The sequence below is a fragment of the Triticum dicoccoides genome, chromosome 2A (assembly GCF_002162155.2).
Source record: "Triticum dicoccoides isolate Atlit2015 ecotype Zavitan chromosome 2A, WEW_v2.0, whole genome shotgun sequence".
NCBI classification, from domain to species: domain Eukaryota; kingdom Viridiplantae; phylum Streptophyta; class Magnoliopsida; order Poales; family Poaceae; genus Triticum; species Triticum dicoccoides.
Window position 1 is genome coordinate 110,613,951 of NC_041382.1, and position 13,321 is coordinate 110,627,271.

Below are 13,321 nucleotides of genomic sequence, written 5' to 3' on the forward strand. Positions count from 1 at the left end.
TCACAAAAGTTACATACTAAAGTGTTATTCAAAGACTTGTCCTAATGAAACCTAATATGCAAGGTATTTTGGAACAGAGGTAGTATTTGGCAAGTGTGCATCTATACATTTTGAATTAATATGAAATAAAGTTGATTATTCATCTTACTTCCATTCATCATTGTGCTTGGTTGGATACGCAATGCTTGAAGATATCATAGGAATGAATATATCTGATTATTTGTAGAAAATATGCTAAACTCATACTCCCTCTGTCCCAAAATAAGTGTCTCAACTTTATACTAACTTTAGTACAAAGTTGTACTAAGCTTGAGACACTTATTTTGGGACGGAGGGAGTATTAAAATGGATACTGCTGTGAAATAGGGAATCCTATTGCTAAAATGGAAAAAAAAATTGGGCAACTAGTAGGAGCTCTGCCTTTTAATTAAGTAGAAGAAGAATTCACCAGTTAAAAGAAAAACTGGCTTCTCTCATTTAGGGATTGTGATTTTGTCTACCTGTAGTGGTAACTATGTTGGTCAGGCTGGCTTGTTGAGGTGAAAGTTCGTCAAAGATTGTCTGGATGATTCTTTTATATTTTTGTGGGGAATTACCTGGTATTACATTACGGTCCATATGTTAGTTGCAATTTGTCAGTTTAGTGCATATGTATCTCAAAAGAATCTTGGAAAGGGAGATACATGGCTGGTTTTAAGGAGCGCCTGATCACATAGGAAGTCCATTGATACTTACTAACCTCGGAAATTGATAAGTTATGGTGCTAAAAAAATCTGATCTGGCTGACAATAGTTGTATCAACGAGTGCACTTCCGTACATTTAGTTGGTATCAAATAGAGTGGTCATTCTCGATCTTATTCACCTTCATCGCCTGAAACTCAATTGGAATCCAGTAATAAATTTGAAATTCCTGGCCACTTGATATTATTCAACACAATCACTTGTTGCTTGGTCGGAATCCACTAAAAACATTAAAAGTACAGGTCACTGCATTGGGTGAGATTTTGGTCAACTTATCTATTTGAGTAGGAATGGATGATCCTAATGTAAAATTTGGAAGTTGTGTTAAAATGGATTTTAGCCTGGTTTTTGCGGTACATAGCTTTATAGTCAAGATGTGGCCATGTGGGTGGTGCACCTAAAAGGAACCTAGTGAAATGAAGACATATCTTAAGGTTTAACGAGCACTGGAGCACGCAGAAAGTTCATCGATGCTTACTAACCTAGGAAACAACTTGAGCCACCTGGTGATAATGCTATTGTCAAGTGTGGTGTGTACATTTTTTGTTAATACGAAATACAGTTGATTATTCTCTTGGATGTTCCCCTCGAGCAATGTTTTTGGAAGCTGATCAGCTGTTTTGCAGATATAAGAATGATCTGCAATTATAGTATTTAAGAATATATTTGATGAATAGTGTAATTAATCACTTGTTGTCAACCATTTTCTAGTATAATTTTTTCAGGGATAGTTCGATATCACATACTCCCTCCAGTTCTTTTTAGTTCGCATATAAAATTTGTCTGAAGTCAAACATTGTAAACTTTGACCAAGTTTATAGAAAAAAATACCAACATTCAGAATGTGAAATCAACAACATTAGATGCGTCATAACTTTAGCTTTCATATTGTATAAATTTAGCATTGTAGATGTTAATATTTTTTCATATAAATATGGTCAAACTTTACGAAGTTTGACTTCAGACAATCCTTATATGCAGAGTAAAAAAGACCGGTGGGAGTACCAAGTTGCAGTTTTATCGAAATATATATTGTGGGAGTGGTTTCATTCATGTTTGGTCTAATGCTTGCTCTGCCCTGCAAGGGAAACTAGACACACTGAGAAGTGATGTTGGAACTTGCAACAGCCTGAACTCACGGGTAGGCTGTGCAACGTCTAAAAGATATAACCATGATTTGCGATGAGTATGGGTTTCGCCGTACGGTCATATGTGATGTCCATCTGGGAACACAGTAAGATCTAAGATGCCCATTCTTGCAAAAGAAACAGTTTGTTGTAGATTATGTTTGAGAGAAGTGCATATTACACCCCTCAACTCTAGCCCTAGTCTAATATACATCCCCCAACTCCAATACCATCTATTTTACACCCCCCAACTCTCAAAACCAGGCGGAATTCAACCCTCCCCTCCCCGTTGACCGGTTTTGACACGTTGACTGGGTGAACAGCAACAAAAAATCAAAAAATATTTTGGTTTTTCCAATGAGTGAACAGTAAATTCAAAAAAAAAGTTGGAAATAAAATTCAACAAGCAGTTTCGATTTTTTACCTGGTGAATAGTAAATTCCAAAAATACTTTTTTCCAAAAAAACCGAATTATTTTTGCGTGGACGATTTTTCAGCGCGTGATGTATGTGACAATTTTCAGCTTGTTTGGACATTTCAGTGGTCTCACAACAAAAAAAATATATCAGCCCGAACTGTTAACTGTTTCATGCAAATATAATTTAGAAAAAAAAGTCCCTTAATTTTTTCCTGAAATTTACTGTTCACCCGGACAAAAAATCAACATTTTAAAAAATCAAAATTATTTTTAATTATTTATTTAGAACTTTTTAAAATTTTACTGTTCAGCCGGTGAAAAAACGTAATTTTTTTAAAATATATTTCTTTTGAATTTACTGTTCACCCAGTCAACAGGTCAAAACCGGTCACCGGGGAGGGAAGGGTTGAATTCCGCCTGGTTTTGAGAGTTGGGGGGTGTAAACTAGATGGTATTGGAGTTGGGGGTTGTATATTAGACTAGGGCTAGAGTTGAGGGGTGTAATATGCTATTGTTGGTGACTTGGCGTTTGATGCTATTCCTTTCTGCGGTGTGCATGCATTTGCTTATTATCGTGGAGAACTGACCTTACATTAGCCATGTGAGTATTCATGTTTCATGCTCTTAGTATTCATATTTATTGCTCTTGAGATAATATCAGACCATATATTCGTTTCAAGTTCATATGAGATTCATCCACTGGAAGATCAGCTTGAGATTACTAAGTCGTTTATGCATATGCAGTAATTGCAATGACCTTTCGGTTTATTTACCTTCCTGTGAATTCAGTCGCTAGGGATTGTATGGCTGGATGTGAAATAAACAAAACTTTGAGATTGTTTCATCTCGGTTGCTTAGTTCCCACCTGATCTACATTGGTTTTGCACTTCTTTATCCTTGTGTCTATGTTTTCACTGACAAAAAAAATTTAGTTAGTCAAATGCAGTTATAGTAGTAGGCAAAAACTGCGGCATCATATCCCAGGGAAACACTTGGGTAAATAATGAGTATCACTAATTGATTGTTTCTGCATTGTTCAGTTGCTCTTACCAAGCCCTAGAATACGTAAACAAAATCCAGCTCTACCACGCCTGATGGAAAGCCACCAGGTGAGGATTCTCAATATTCAACGGGGAAGAACCACGTCGGAAACCGCGGGCTATCCCACGGCAGGGGCACCGGCGCCGATGACTCCGGCAGCAACGGCGTGATAGTTTTACGTCTCATGTCGAACACGCCGGAGTCCCCGAGCGAGCCATCACCGGGCTTCCTCCCAAGGTACTGGCGTCGCAGGAAGTAGACACAATCTTCTCGAGCTCCGTCACCGGCGGGGACAGACTTGGAGCACCGTGCGCACACGAAGATCGCCCGGCCACCCAGGCCGTCGACCTTCTTCCACCGGCCAACGCGCGGCCTGCCGTCTCCCAGCTCCGCCTCGAACACGTCCAGCCGCTGCGTCCGCTCCATGCGCCTGTAACCACCCGGCCCGTCCGCGGCCGATCTCACGCACCGCCTCGCCATGCTCTCCAGCGCGTCCCATCTCACCCATCGCCTCACCATCAGCAGCCTGCCGTCGGACTCGACGAGGTACAGCCGGGCCACGCTGTCGGGAAATCTTTTCTGAATCCTGTAGCGTATGTAACGAGAACTGTCGTGGGAGTCGTGTGCCCGACTGGCTTCTATCAGCGGGACGCCGCCTACCACGTCGGGCCTGGCTCCTGCCGGGGTCGGCTTCTGGAGGCGGCCGTTGCCGAGCTCGAAGCCGAGGAGCTCCTCGTTGTGGGAGAGGCCGTAGATCTTCCCTTGAAACAGAGCGATGCAGGGGCGGAGCCAGAAAATTTAGCCACTGGGTTCACTCATTGACTCATTAGAATTTGGTTCAAAAAATTAACGTGAAGGCCAATTTTCAACGGTCTTACGACACCCAAAATAACATAAAAATAGAATTATGAAATTACTTGTCCCACTTTTTTTACATTAAAAACCGAAGAGTGCAAGACACATACCGGTTGGATGAAATTAGAAAACCACTTGTTTAGATATTACTCATTCCAAAGTATAAATGAAGGAGGAGCAAAATTAATTCATAGCTCGGGTATAGCTTCTCAATTTCCTGAAGGCATTGGAAAAAGAAGAAGTTAGTTTGATAAGCTTAAAATAAGTATTATTGATAGAAAAAAGATTGATGCTCGTATAGTGTCCCCCCTTTTAATTTCTCAGCATATTGACAAGATCAAATATTGCATCATTACTAATGGTAGAAAACATATCTTTCTTCATATGGCAAATCAGACAATCAGTTATCGACTCATCACCCATTTTATTGTGTAACTTTTTCTTGACAACATTAAGTCTCCATCGAGTATCTTCAAATTTCTCTCCGTCGATAACAAAAAATTAGACAATCGCCTCTAAGGTCCCTTCGCAAAATATATGTGCATAATCCCATTTTCCTTCTTAGGATTTCTCATGTGCATTGAAATTCTGTTCCGATCAGACTTATCATAAGGCAACTGACCTAAATTAATTTCTCTAATTCTTTGGAAGATTTACTTGCAATGACATTTGACACACTTTGTCTACGTCTAGTGGGAGACCTGGACTTGCCTGCACCATATTGTCTAGATGTGGTCATTGATTTCTCTCTCAAGAATATCGTTCCGAATCTAGATCAATCGAAATCCATGAAAGAGCAATAAGCATACTAGGGCATAATAATTGGCATGCCAGAGTATTATGTTAGACAGAGCACAAAAGAGAGGAAGATGTAGTGATCTGATCTCACGGGTCAGTACCTTAAATTTGGAATTTAATAGATGGCTTGCCGCCGTTATCTACTTGCTTCAGGGTTCGACGACGGAGGTATGGGCGAACAATGGAGACGAGAGAATTTCTTTTCACCCGCAAAAAAAAATGGAGACGAGAGAAGAGAGGCTAGATGTGAATTCGGGAACCGAAGGCGTGGCGGCTGCTGCGTGGGAAACGTACGAGTACAATTCAGCATGGAGAGACCTGCGTAATGGGGCACCCTGACCAAGGCAATTTGCTTATGGGCCTTTTCGGCCTTGTTCGGCCTTTTTGATGGGGTCAGCCTAATTATTTTATTGGGTTCAGGCCTAATAAGGCCTACCTATACATACGTAACCAGCAGCTTTTGTTGGGTTCAACTGCACCCAACGCTACAATGGTAGCTCCGCCGCTGGAGCGATGTCGATGATGGAGAACTCGCTCAGCACCAGGCAGGAGTTGACCTCGCAGCCCGGGCGGCGGGTCGAGACGACGACCCTGCAGTCGCTGGTGAGGACGGCGATCACGGGGAGCGCCGCCGAGGGCGCGGAGACCACCACCTTCTCGACGCCCGTCCTGTACTTCCCGTCGTGGGGGTCGACCTTGTAGTACCGCAGGAGGGCGGCGAGCTCGGGCTGCGGGGTCATGGCGCCGGAGAAGGCGTCCATCAGGGAGCACCGGCCGTCGTCGTGCATGACGAAGAGCATGTTCTCGCCGGCGCTGTAGCAGCCGGCGGCGTCGTCCGGCAGGCGCACGCGGTGCGCCGTGTTGTTGGCCGCGTCCAGCAGGGTGCCGTCGCCGAAGAGGATCCAGGGGAGCTGCACGGGGGGCGGCGGCTGATGCCTGGCGCTCGAGCGCCACGCGCGGCAGACGGCGCGGAGGCGGACGCGGTCGGCGAGGGACGGGAGGCGGTGGAGGACGACGCCGAGGAGATCCGGCGGCAGGTCCGGCCACCCGGATCGGCTCTGGCTTTTGGGAGGCGCCATATGATATGGTCTGATGTCCTGATAGGTATGGTATAAGCACGATATGCTTATGTAGGATTGTGAATCCTAGACGGAGGAGTCGGGATTGGGACTCGGCTGGGCGTCTCTCGGATAATGGATCCGACGAACTCAGTCCACCGAGAACTCGCCGCATCCAACGACGCCGAGTAGTTTCCGAGCACAACGACGAAGGCGAAGAAGCAAGGGGTAGGTACTATATATATGCTACAACTACAGAAAACTAGCGTATACATAACGGTGACTTCCCTCAAAAAAATATTAATAACGGTGACTGCATCTAAAACTAGCACGAGATGGCACCAGGAAGCCGTGTTTACTTCCAGCAACCAAAGTCAATTGCGGGAGCTCTTTTTTTTTTTAACATCAGTACAGACACAAGCGCTCATATACACGCACATACACTCATCCTTATGAACGCACATACGCACACCCTATCCCTATAAGCACCTTCGCAAGACTGAGCTGGCATATCATCTTGAGATTTACGAAATCGCCGTAGGCGCCTCGTCATCTACTGAAACGTCTCCTCCCACTAAATGTGCATCGCCGGAAATCTTGAAATAAATCCATGAACAAATGCGAGCACCGGGATTTGAACCCTGGTGGGCTGAGGATACCATAGTCTCTCTAACCATCCAATCATAGATTGGTTCGCAATTGCGGGAGCTCCTATTGGATGGTGATTGCGTGGAATAACAGTATTTTTAGGGGTACGTGGAATAGTAGTTCTTTTTCAAGGGTACATGGATTTTTTTAGGGGTAGGGGGTATATTTTTAGAAGTTTGTCGATTTCTAAAAAATCCCTGCAAACGAAAAAAGCTCATAGATTTAAAAAATGTCTTGAATTTGTAAAATGTTTGTGCAGTATTTAGGAACAGGGAGAGTATTATTTTCATGAATTCTAAAAATATGCATTTTCTTTAAAAATAAGATTTAAAAGAATTGTGAATTAAAAAAATGTTAATAGCTTTGAAAAAATTCGCAAATTTTAAAAGGTTCATCAATCTGAAAAATGTTCATAAATATGAAAAAAAAATCATGAATTGAAAAAGTGTTCACCAAATTTAAAACTCGTGAATTTAAAAATGCTGACAACTTTAAAATTTTGTTCGTGAATTGTCAAAAACGTTCAAGAATTTGAAAAATAATGTTTGCGATTATGACAAAATGTTCATGAAGTCTAAAAGTGTTCACAAATTTGAAAAAAATGTTTGCGATTATGAGGAAATGTCCATGAAGACCCCACCCACCCACCCACCCACCCAAGGTAAATCCAAAAAAAACAAGGAAAAACAAAAAAAAAACAGCTTGAATGTTCTACAAGGTTCCTAAATCACGTGAAGTCCCTAAGAAAAGGAAAAAAATGGGGTACATGCACCGTCCCATTCAGTGGCGGAGGAGTCCAGTGGGCAGGGTATGGCGGCTGCCATATCTTAATTTTTGAGCAAAAATAATCTATACCTATGCGTCAATCGGCTCGGCTGTCTCTCGTTTCGTTTGCCCGCTGGCAAAAAACGCTAAAAAGAGAAAGCGGGTGGCCGCTAGACTGATGGGCCAGGTGGTCAGTTTCCATTGAGCGTGGCAGGCACGGAGCAGAGACGCACATGAACTCCGCACGAGAGGCACAAAACAAAGCCAAGCTGCTAGTGCGACGGCGGCGGCTGGCCGTTGAAAACTTTATTACATTTATCTATATACAAGTATATGTTTTAGGTAGTTTTTCAATACCCAAAATAAGTGACTGACATGAAGAAAAGTTTCCTCAACGCAGCCGGCCGAAGGGGGCGTCGTTGCATTGCCGCGCCTCCTCTATCTCCCATCGGCCATAGGGGAAGAGATGTGTGCGGTTGGTGGGTGGATGGGTAGGCTAGGAGGAGGAAAAAGGAGGAGAAAGAGGCGGGATGCGTTGATGGGTGTGCCAGGCTGGACACTGACGGACATCTGGTCTGTGTCCGTCCCAATTCTAACAGAAACTTAGAGCGAAAATGAGTCAAAAAAGACGACATGCAAACGGAATGGGTCTATATGTTAGGCCGTGTTTTTTGTCCGTACCGCAAACGAACGAAAATGGGTTGGTTCATGCGTTGGAGTGGACGAAGGCCCGTACAAAGCAGGGAAAACCAGTTGGACGGGCCTGCTAAATAACACGACGGCCCCCAATTCCCTCCAAAGAAAAAAACCAGTTGCCCCCAATTACCTCAAAAGAAAAAAACAGTTGCCCCCAAAGGGTCACAGGGCACGCGAGGAGAGGGAAGGTGTACTCTGTCCACGATCGCAGACCCCAGCCCCTCAATCCACAGCCGCCGGGACCTCCGCCCCTGAACGCGACAACCGCGGTGTCGGCTATGCTCCGATCTGCCGCCGGATTCGCGCTCCGGCGCCAGGCGCCGGCCCCTCGTTTCTCCAGCCACGGCGGCGGCAGCAGCCCTGGATGCAGCTGCACCACCAGGGTAGGTACCTCTACTTTGCCCATGTGGATTTTCTAGGCAGGTGGGTGTGCAGGTTGGATTAGGTTGCGAGATTAAGATTTCCAGTGTAATTTACGGATCCGTCGAATCAAATTGCTATTATATTTTTTGTTTGTAAGATGGCACAGTTTCCTGTATGGCAACGAACCTCCAGATCATCAATTCTGAAAACCAGGATTTTGGGTGACCGAGTGGCATGGAAAAATTGCTGATTGGGGTGGTGGTGGTGGTTGTATTCCTGTACAGTAGTGTAGTGTCTATTGCATTTTCGTGTTGGATTGTCTGCATTCTGCAGACTGAGTTTACAAGCTGTTAAGCTGCAGCGCTCAAGAATTTTTTTACGTTTGCTTTGCGTGTCATGGGTCTCCCAGGGCTTGTGGTCACTGTAAAATATGGTCTATGCCGCTCCATTTAGCCTCTGAAATAAGCTGAGCATTCAAGCGCGTTTGGCTATATATGGTCTTTTGCTCTACTATATTGTACTAGTAGTTTTCAGCTTGTTTGGCGCTGAATCAAATAAAACAAGTTTAATGATTAATTCAGCTACTCTGGTTTACAGCGGATGTACTCTGGTGGCATGAATGAATCCAAGAGCACGATGGCTGATGACATCAAGAGAACAATCGCCTCGTTTTGTGAAAAAACCGGCTGGTACATAAAGCATCCTTGTTTCTTGTTAAATGCAATACAGTGTCTTGTTATCTGAGCTGGGACAACAATTCGTAGAGATCCTGGCTAGAAAGTCTTGGGTATTGAGAATCCTGGGCCCTTTTCTCGGTTTCTATTCATGGTTTCGTGGTGGGAAGTAGTTTTTTTCTTCCTTTTTATGATTCTTATTTTGTGAAATGTAACGAAGACGGCAGGGGAAAACTCATTTGTGCCAAATGATCATTGTAGAACAGTTAACCAATTATATGAAAGTTGTAGAGAATAGAGAGGGGTTCATGAATACAAGGGTGAAGAACAGAGCAATTACACTGTAGAGCCAATATTTCTGTTCCCTTATCTCCTATATTGCTTCCATCAGTATATATTTTGTTCATAGTTGTACAGATGGTGCAATGCCTTGCCATCAGTATATCTTTTCTTGGCTCTATAGAACCCCAACTACATTGCAAAATATTTATTTACTAGCATAACAGCCGTGCTTTGCTATGGAACCACACAAATGATTCAGTTGCGTTGGATTAGTAGCATATAATAAGCAATGCACGTGCAACACCGCAGAGGAGAAACTTAATTAAGCAGCCAACATTGCACCTGCGTAACTGTGGCAGTGATGAGAGCACCATTGCAAGATATGATTTTCTTTCTCTTCGAATTGGATGGTTCTCATGGATTTAGATGGATGAGGGAGATCGGGGTTATCTTCACTAGTAAAGATATTTTGGTCATTCTTTATTAGTGTATTTTATGTTTTAGTTATCTTCAACAACAACAACAACAAAGCCTTTAGTCCCAAACAAGTTGGGGTAGGCTAGAGGTGAAACCCATAAGATCTCGCAACCAACTCATGGCTCTGGCACATGGATAGCAAGCTTCCACGCACCCCTGTCCATAGCTAGCTCTTTGGTGATACTCCAATCCTTCAGGTCTCTCTTAACGGACTCCTCCCATGTCAAATTCGGTCTACCCCGCCCTCTCTTGACATTCTCCGCACGCTTTAGCCGTCCACTATGCACCGGAGCTTCTGGAGGCCTGCGCTGAATATGCCCAAACCATCTCAGACGATGTTGGACAAGCTTCTCTTCAATTGGTGCTACCCCAACTCTATCTCGTATATCATCATTCCGGACTCGATCCTTCCTCGTGTGGCCACACATCCATCTCAACATACGCATCTCCGCCACACCTAACTGTTGAACATGTCGCCTTTTAGTCGGCCAACACTCAGCGCCATACAACGTTGCGGGTCGAACCGCCATCCTGTAGAATTTGCCTTTTAGCTTTTGTGGCACTCTCTTGTCACAGAGAATGCCAGAAGCTTGGCGCCACTTCATCCATCCGGCTTTGATTTGATGGTTCACATCTTCATCAATACCCCCATCCTCCTGCAGCATTGACCCCAAATACCGAAAGGTGTCCTTCTGAGGTACCACCTGGCCATCAAGGCTAACCTCCTCCTCACACCTAGTAGTACTGAAACCGCACATCATGTACTCGGTTTTAGTTCTACTAAGCCTAAACCCTTTCGATTCCAAGGTTTGTCTCCATAACTCTAACTTCCTATTTACCCCCGTCCGACTATCGTCAACTAGCACCACATCATCCGCAAAGAGCATACACCATGGGATATCTCCTTGTATATCCCTTGTGACCTCATCCATCACCAATGCAAAAAGATAAGGGCTCAAAGCTGACCCCTGATGCAGTCCTATCTTAATCAGGAAGTCATCAGTGTCGACATCACTTGTTCGAACACTTGTCACAACATTATCGTACATGTCCTTGATGAGGGTAATGTACTTTGCTGGGACTTTATGTTTCTCCAAGGCCCACCACATGACATTTCGCGGTATCTTATCATAGGCCTTCTCCAAGTCAATGAACACCATATGCAAGTCCTTCTTTTGCTCCCTATATCTCTCCATAAGTTGTCGTACCAAGAAAATGGCTTCCATGGTCGACCTCCCAGGCATGAAACCAAACTGATTTTTGGTCACGCTTGTCATTCTTCTTAAGCGGTGCTCAATGACTCTCTCCCATAGCTTCATTGTATGGCTCATCAGCTTAATTCCACGGTAATTAGTACAACTCTGAACATCCCCCTTGTTCTTGAAGATTGGTACTAATATACTCCGTCTCCATTCTTCTGGCATCTTGTTTGCCCGAAAAATGAGGTTGAAAAGCTTGGTTAGCCATACTATCGCTATGTCCCCGAGACCTTTCCACACCTCAATGGGGATACAATCAGGGCCCATCGCCTTGCCTCCTTTCATCATTTTTAAAGCCTCCTTGACCTCAGACTCCTAGATTCGCCGCACAAAACGCATGCTGGTCTCATCAAAGGAGTCGTCCAGTTCAATGGTAGAACTCTCATTCTCCCCATTGAACAGCTTGTCGAAGTACTCCCGCCATCTATGCTTAATCTCCTCGTCCTTCACCAAGAGTTGGCCTGCTCCGTCCTTGATGCATTTGACTTGGCCAATATCCCTCGTCTTCCTCTCTCAGATCTTGGCCATCTTATAGATGTCCCTTTCACCTTCCTTCGTGCCTAACCGTTGGTAGAGGTCCTCATATGCCTGACCCCTTGCTTCACCAATAGCTCGCTTTGTGGCCTTCTTCGCCATCTTGTACTTCTCTATGTTGTCTGCACTCCTATCCAGGTATAGGCGTTTGAAGCAATCTTTCTTCTCTTTAATCGCCTTCTGGACATCATCATTCCACCACCAGGTATCCTTATCTTCGCTTCTCCTTCCCCTGGACACTCCAAGCTCCTCCGAGGCCACCTTACGAATGCAAGTCGCCATCTTCGTCCACACATTGTTCGCATCTCCTCCTTCCTCCCAAGGGCCCTCCTTAATGACCCTCTCCTTGAACGCTAGAGCTACCTCCCCCTTGAGCTTCCACCACTTCGTTTTAGCGACTTTGGCACGCTTATCCCGCTGGACACGAATCCAAAAGCGGAAGTCAGCAACCACCAGCTTATGCTGGGGTACAACACTCTCTCCAGGTATCACCTTACAGTCTAGGCACGCACGCCTATCTTCTCTTCTCGAGAGGATGAAATCAATCTGGCTAGAGTGTTGGCCACTACTAAAAGTCACCAGATGTTATTCTCTCTTTCTAAAGAGGGTGTTAGCTACAATCATGTTGTAGGCTAGAGCAAAGCTTAAGACATCTTCTCCTTCTTGATTCCTGATGCCATAGCCAAAGCCCCCGTGCGCCCCTTCAAAACCTGTGTTAGATGTACCCACGTGGCCATTGAGGTCTCCTCCTATGAAGAGCTTCTCACCAATCGGTACACTCCTAACCATGTCTTCCAGGCCTTCCCAGAACTCCCTCTTGGTGTTCTCATTGTGGCCTACTTGCGGGGCATACGCGCTGATAACATTGAGAACCAAGTCCTCAACTACCAGCTTGACCAGGATAATCCGGTCCCCATGTCTCTTGACGTCTACCACTCCATACTTGAGGCTCTTGTTGATCAAGATGCCTACGCCATTTCTGTTTGCAGCCGTCCCTGTGTACCACAGCTTAAAGCCGGTATCCTCCACCTCCTTCGCCTTCTGTCCTCTCCATTTGGTTTCTTGGACGCAAAGGATATCAACACCTCTCCTCACCGCTGCATCAACTAGCTCCCGAAGCTTCCCTGTCAGAGACCCTATGTTCCAGCTACCTAAGCGAATCCTCCTAGGCTCGGCTAGCTTCCTTACCCTTCGCACTCGTCGAGTCAAATGCGAAGACCCTTGCCCATTTTCCACTACATCCGGGCGCCGATGTAGCGCGCCACTAAGGATGCGACGACCCGATCCTCGCTCACTTGCCACCGTATCCGGATCAAGATACAGCGCGCCACCTTGGGGGTGACGGCCCGGCCCTTGCCCATTTTCCACCACACCCGGGTTCCGATGTAGCGCGTCGCTGAGAGGGTTACGCCCCAACGAAAATCTTTTGGGTTTCATCTCCATAAGAGTGGCTGAGTTTTTACGTTGGCTCGCCAAGCCTATCACAACCCTCCTCCTTTACCCGGGCTTGGGACCGGCTATGTTGAGACAACATAGGCGGAGTTATGTTTTAGTTATCTTCACTTTATGTTAATGTATTCGCTT

General features: G+C 45.0%; 1 protein-coding gene across 1 annotated transcript in view; it reads left to right on the forward strand.

The window, feature by feature from the left end:
* The first annotated feature begins 7,857 nt into the window (after positions 1 to 7,857).
* Positions 7,858 to 13,321, forward strand: part of LOC119359119 — a 6,446-nt gene continuing 982 nt past the window's right edge. Inside the window, exons 1-3 of the mRNA XM_037625444.1 lie at positions 7,858 to 7,910; positions 8,327 to 8,531; positions 9,109 to 9,200. Coding sequence (XP_037481341.1) covers positions 8,427 to 8,531; positions 9,109 to 9,200 — 197 coding nt within the window. The 5' untranslated portion in view covers positions 7,858 to 7,910; positions 8,327 to 8,426. The remainder of the gene's footprint in view (positions 7,911 to 8,326; positions 8,532 to 9,108; positions 9,201 to 13,321) is intronic.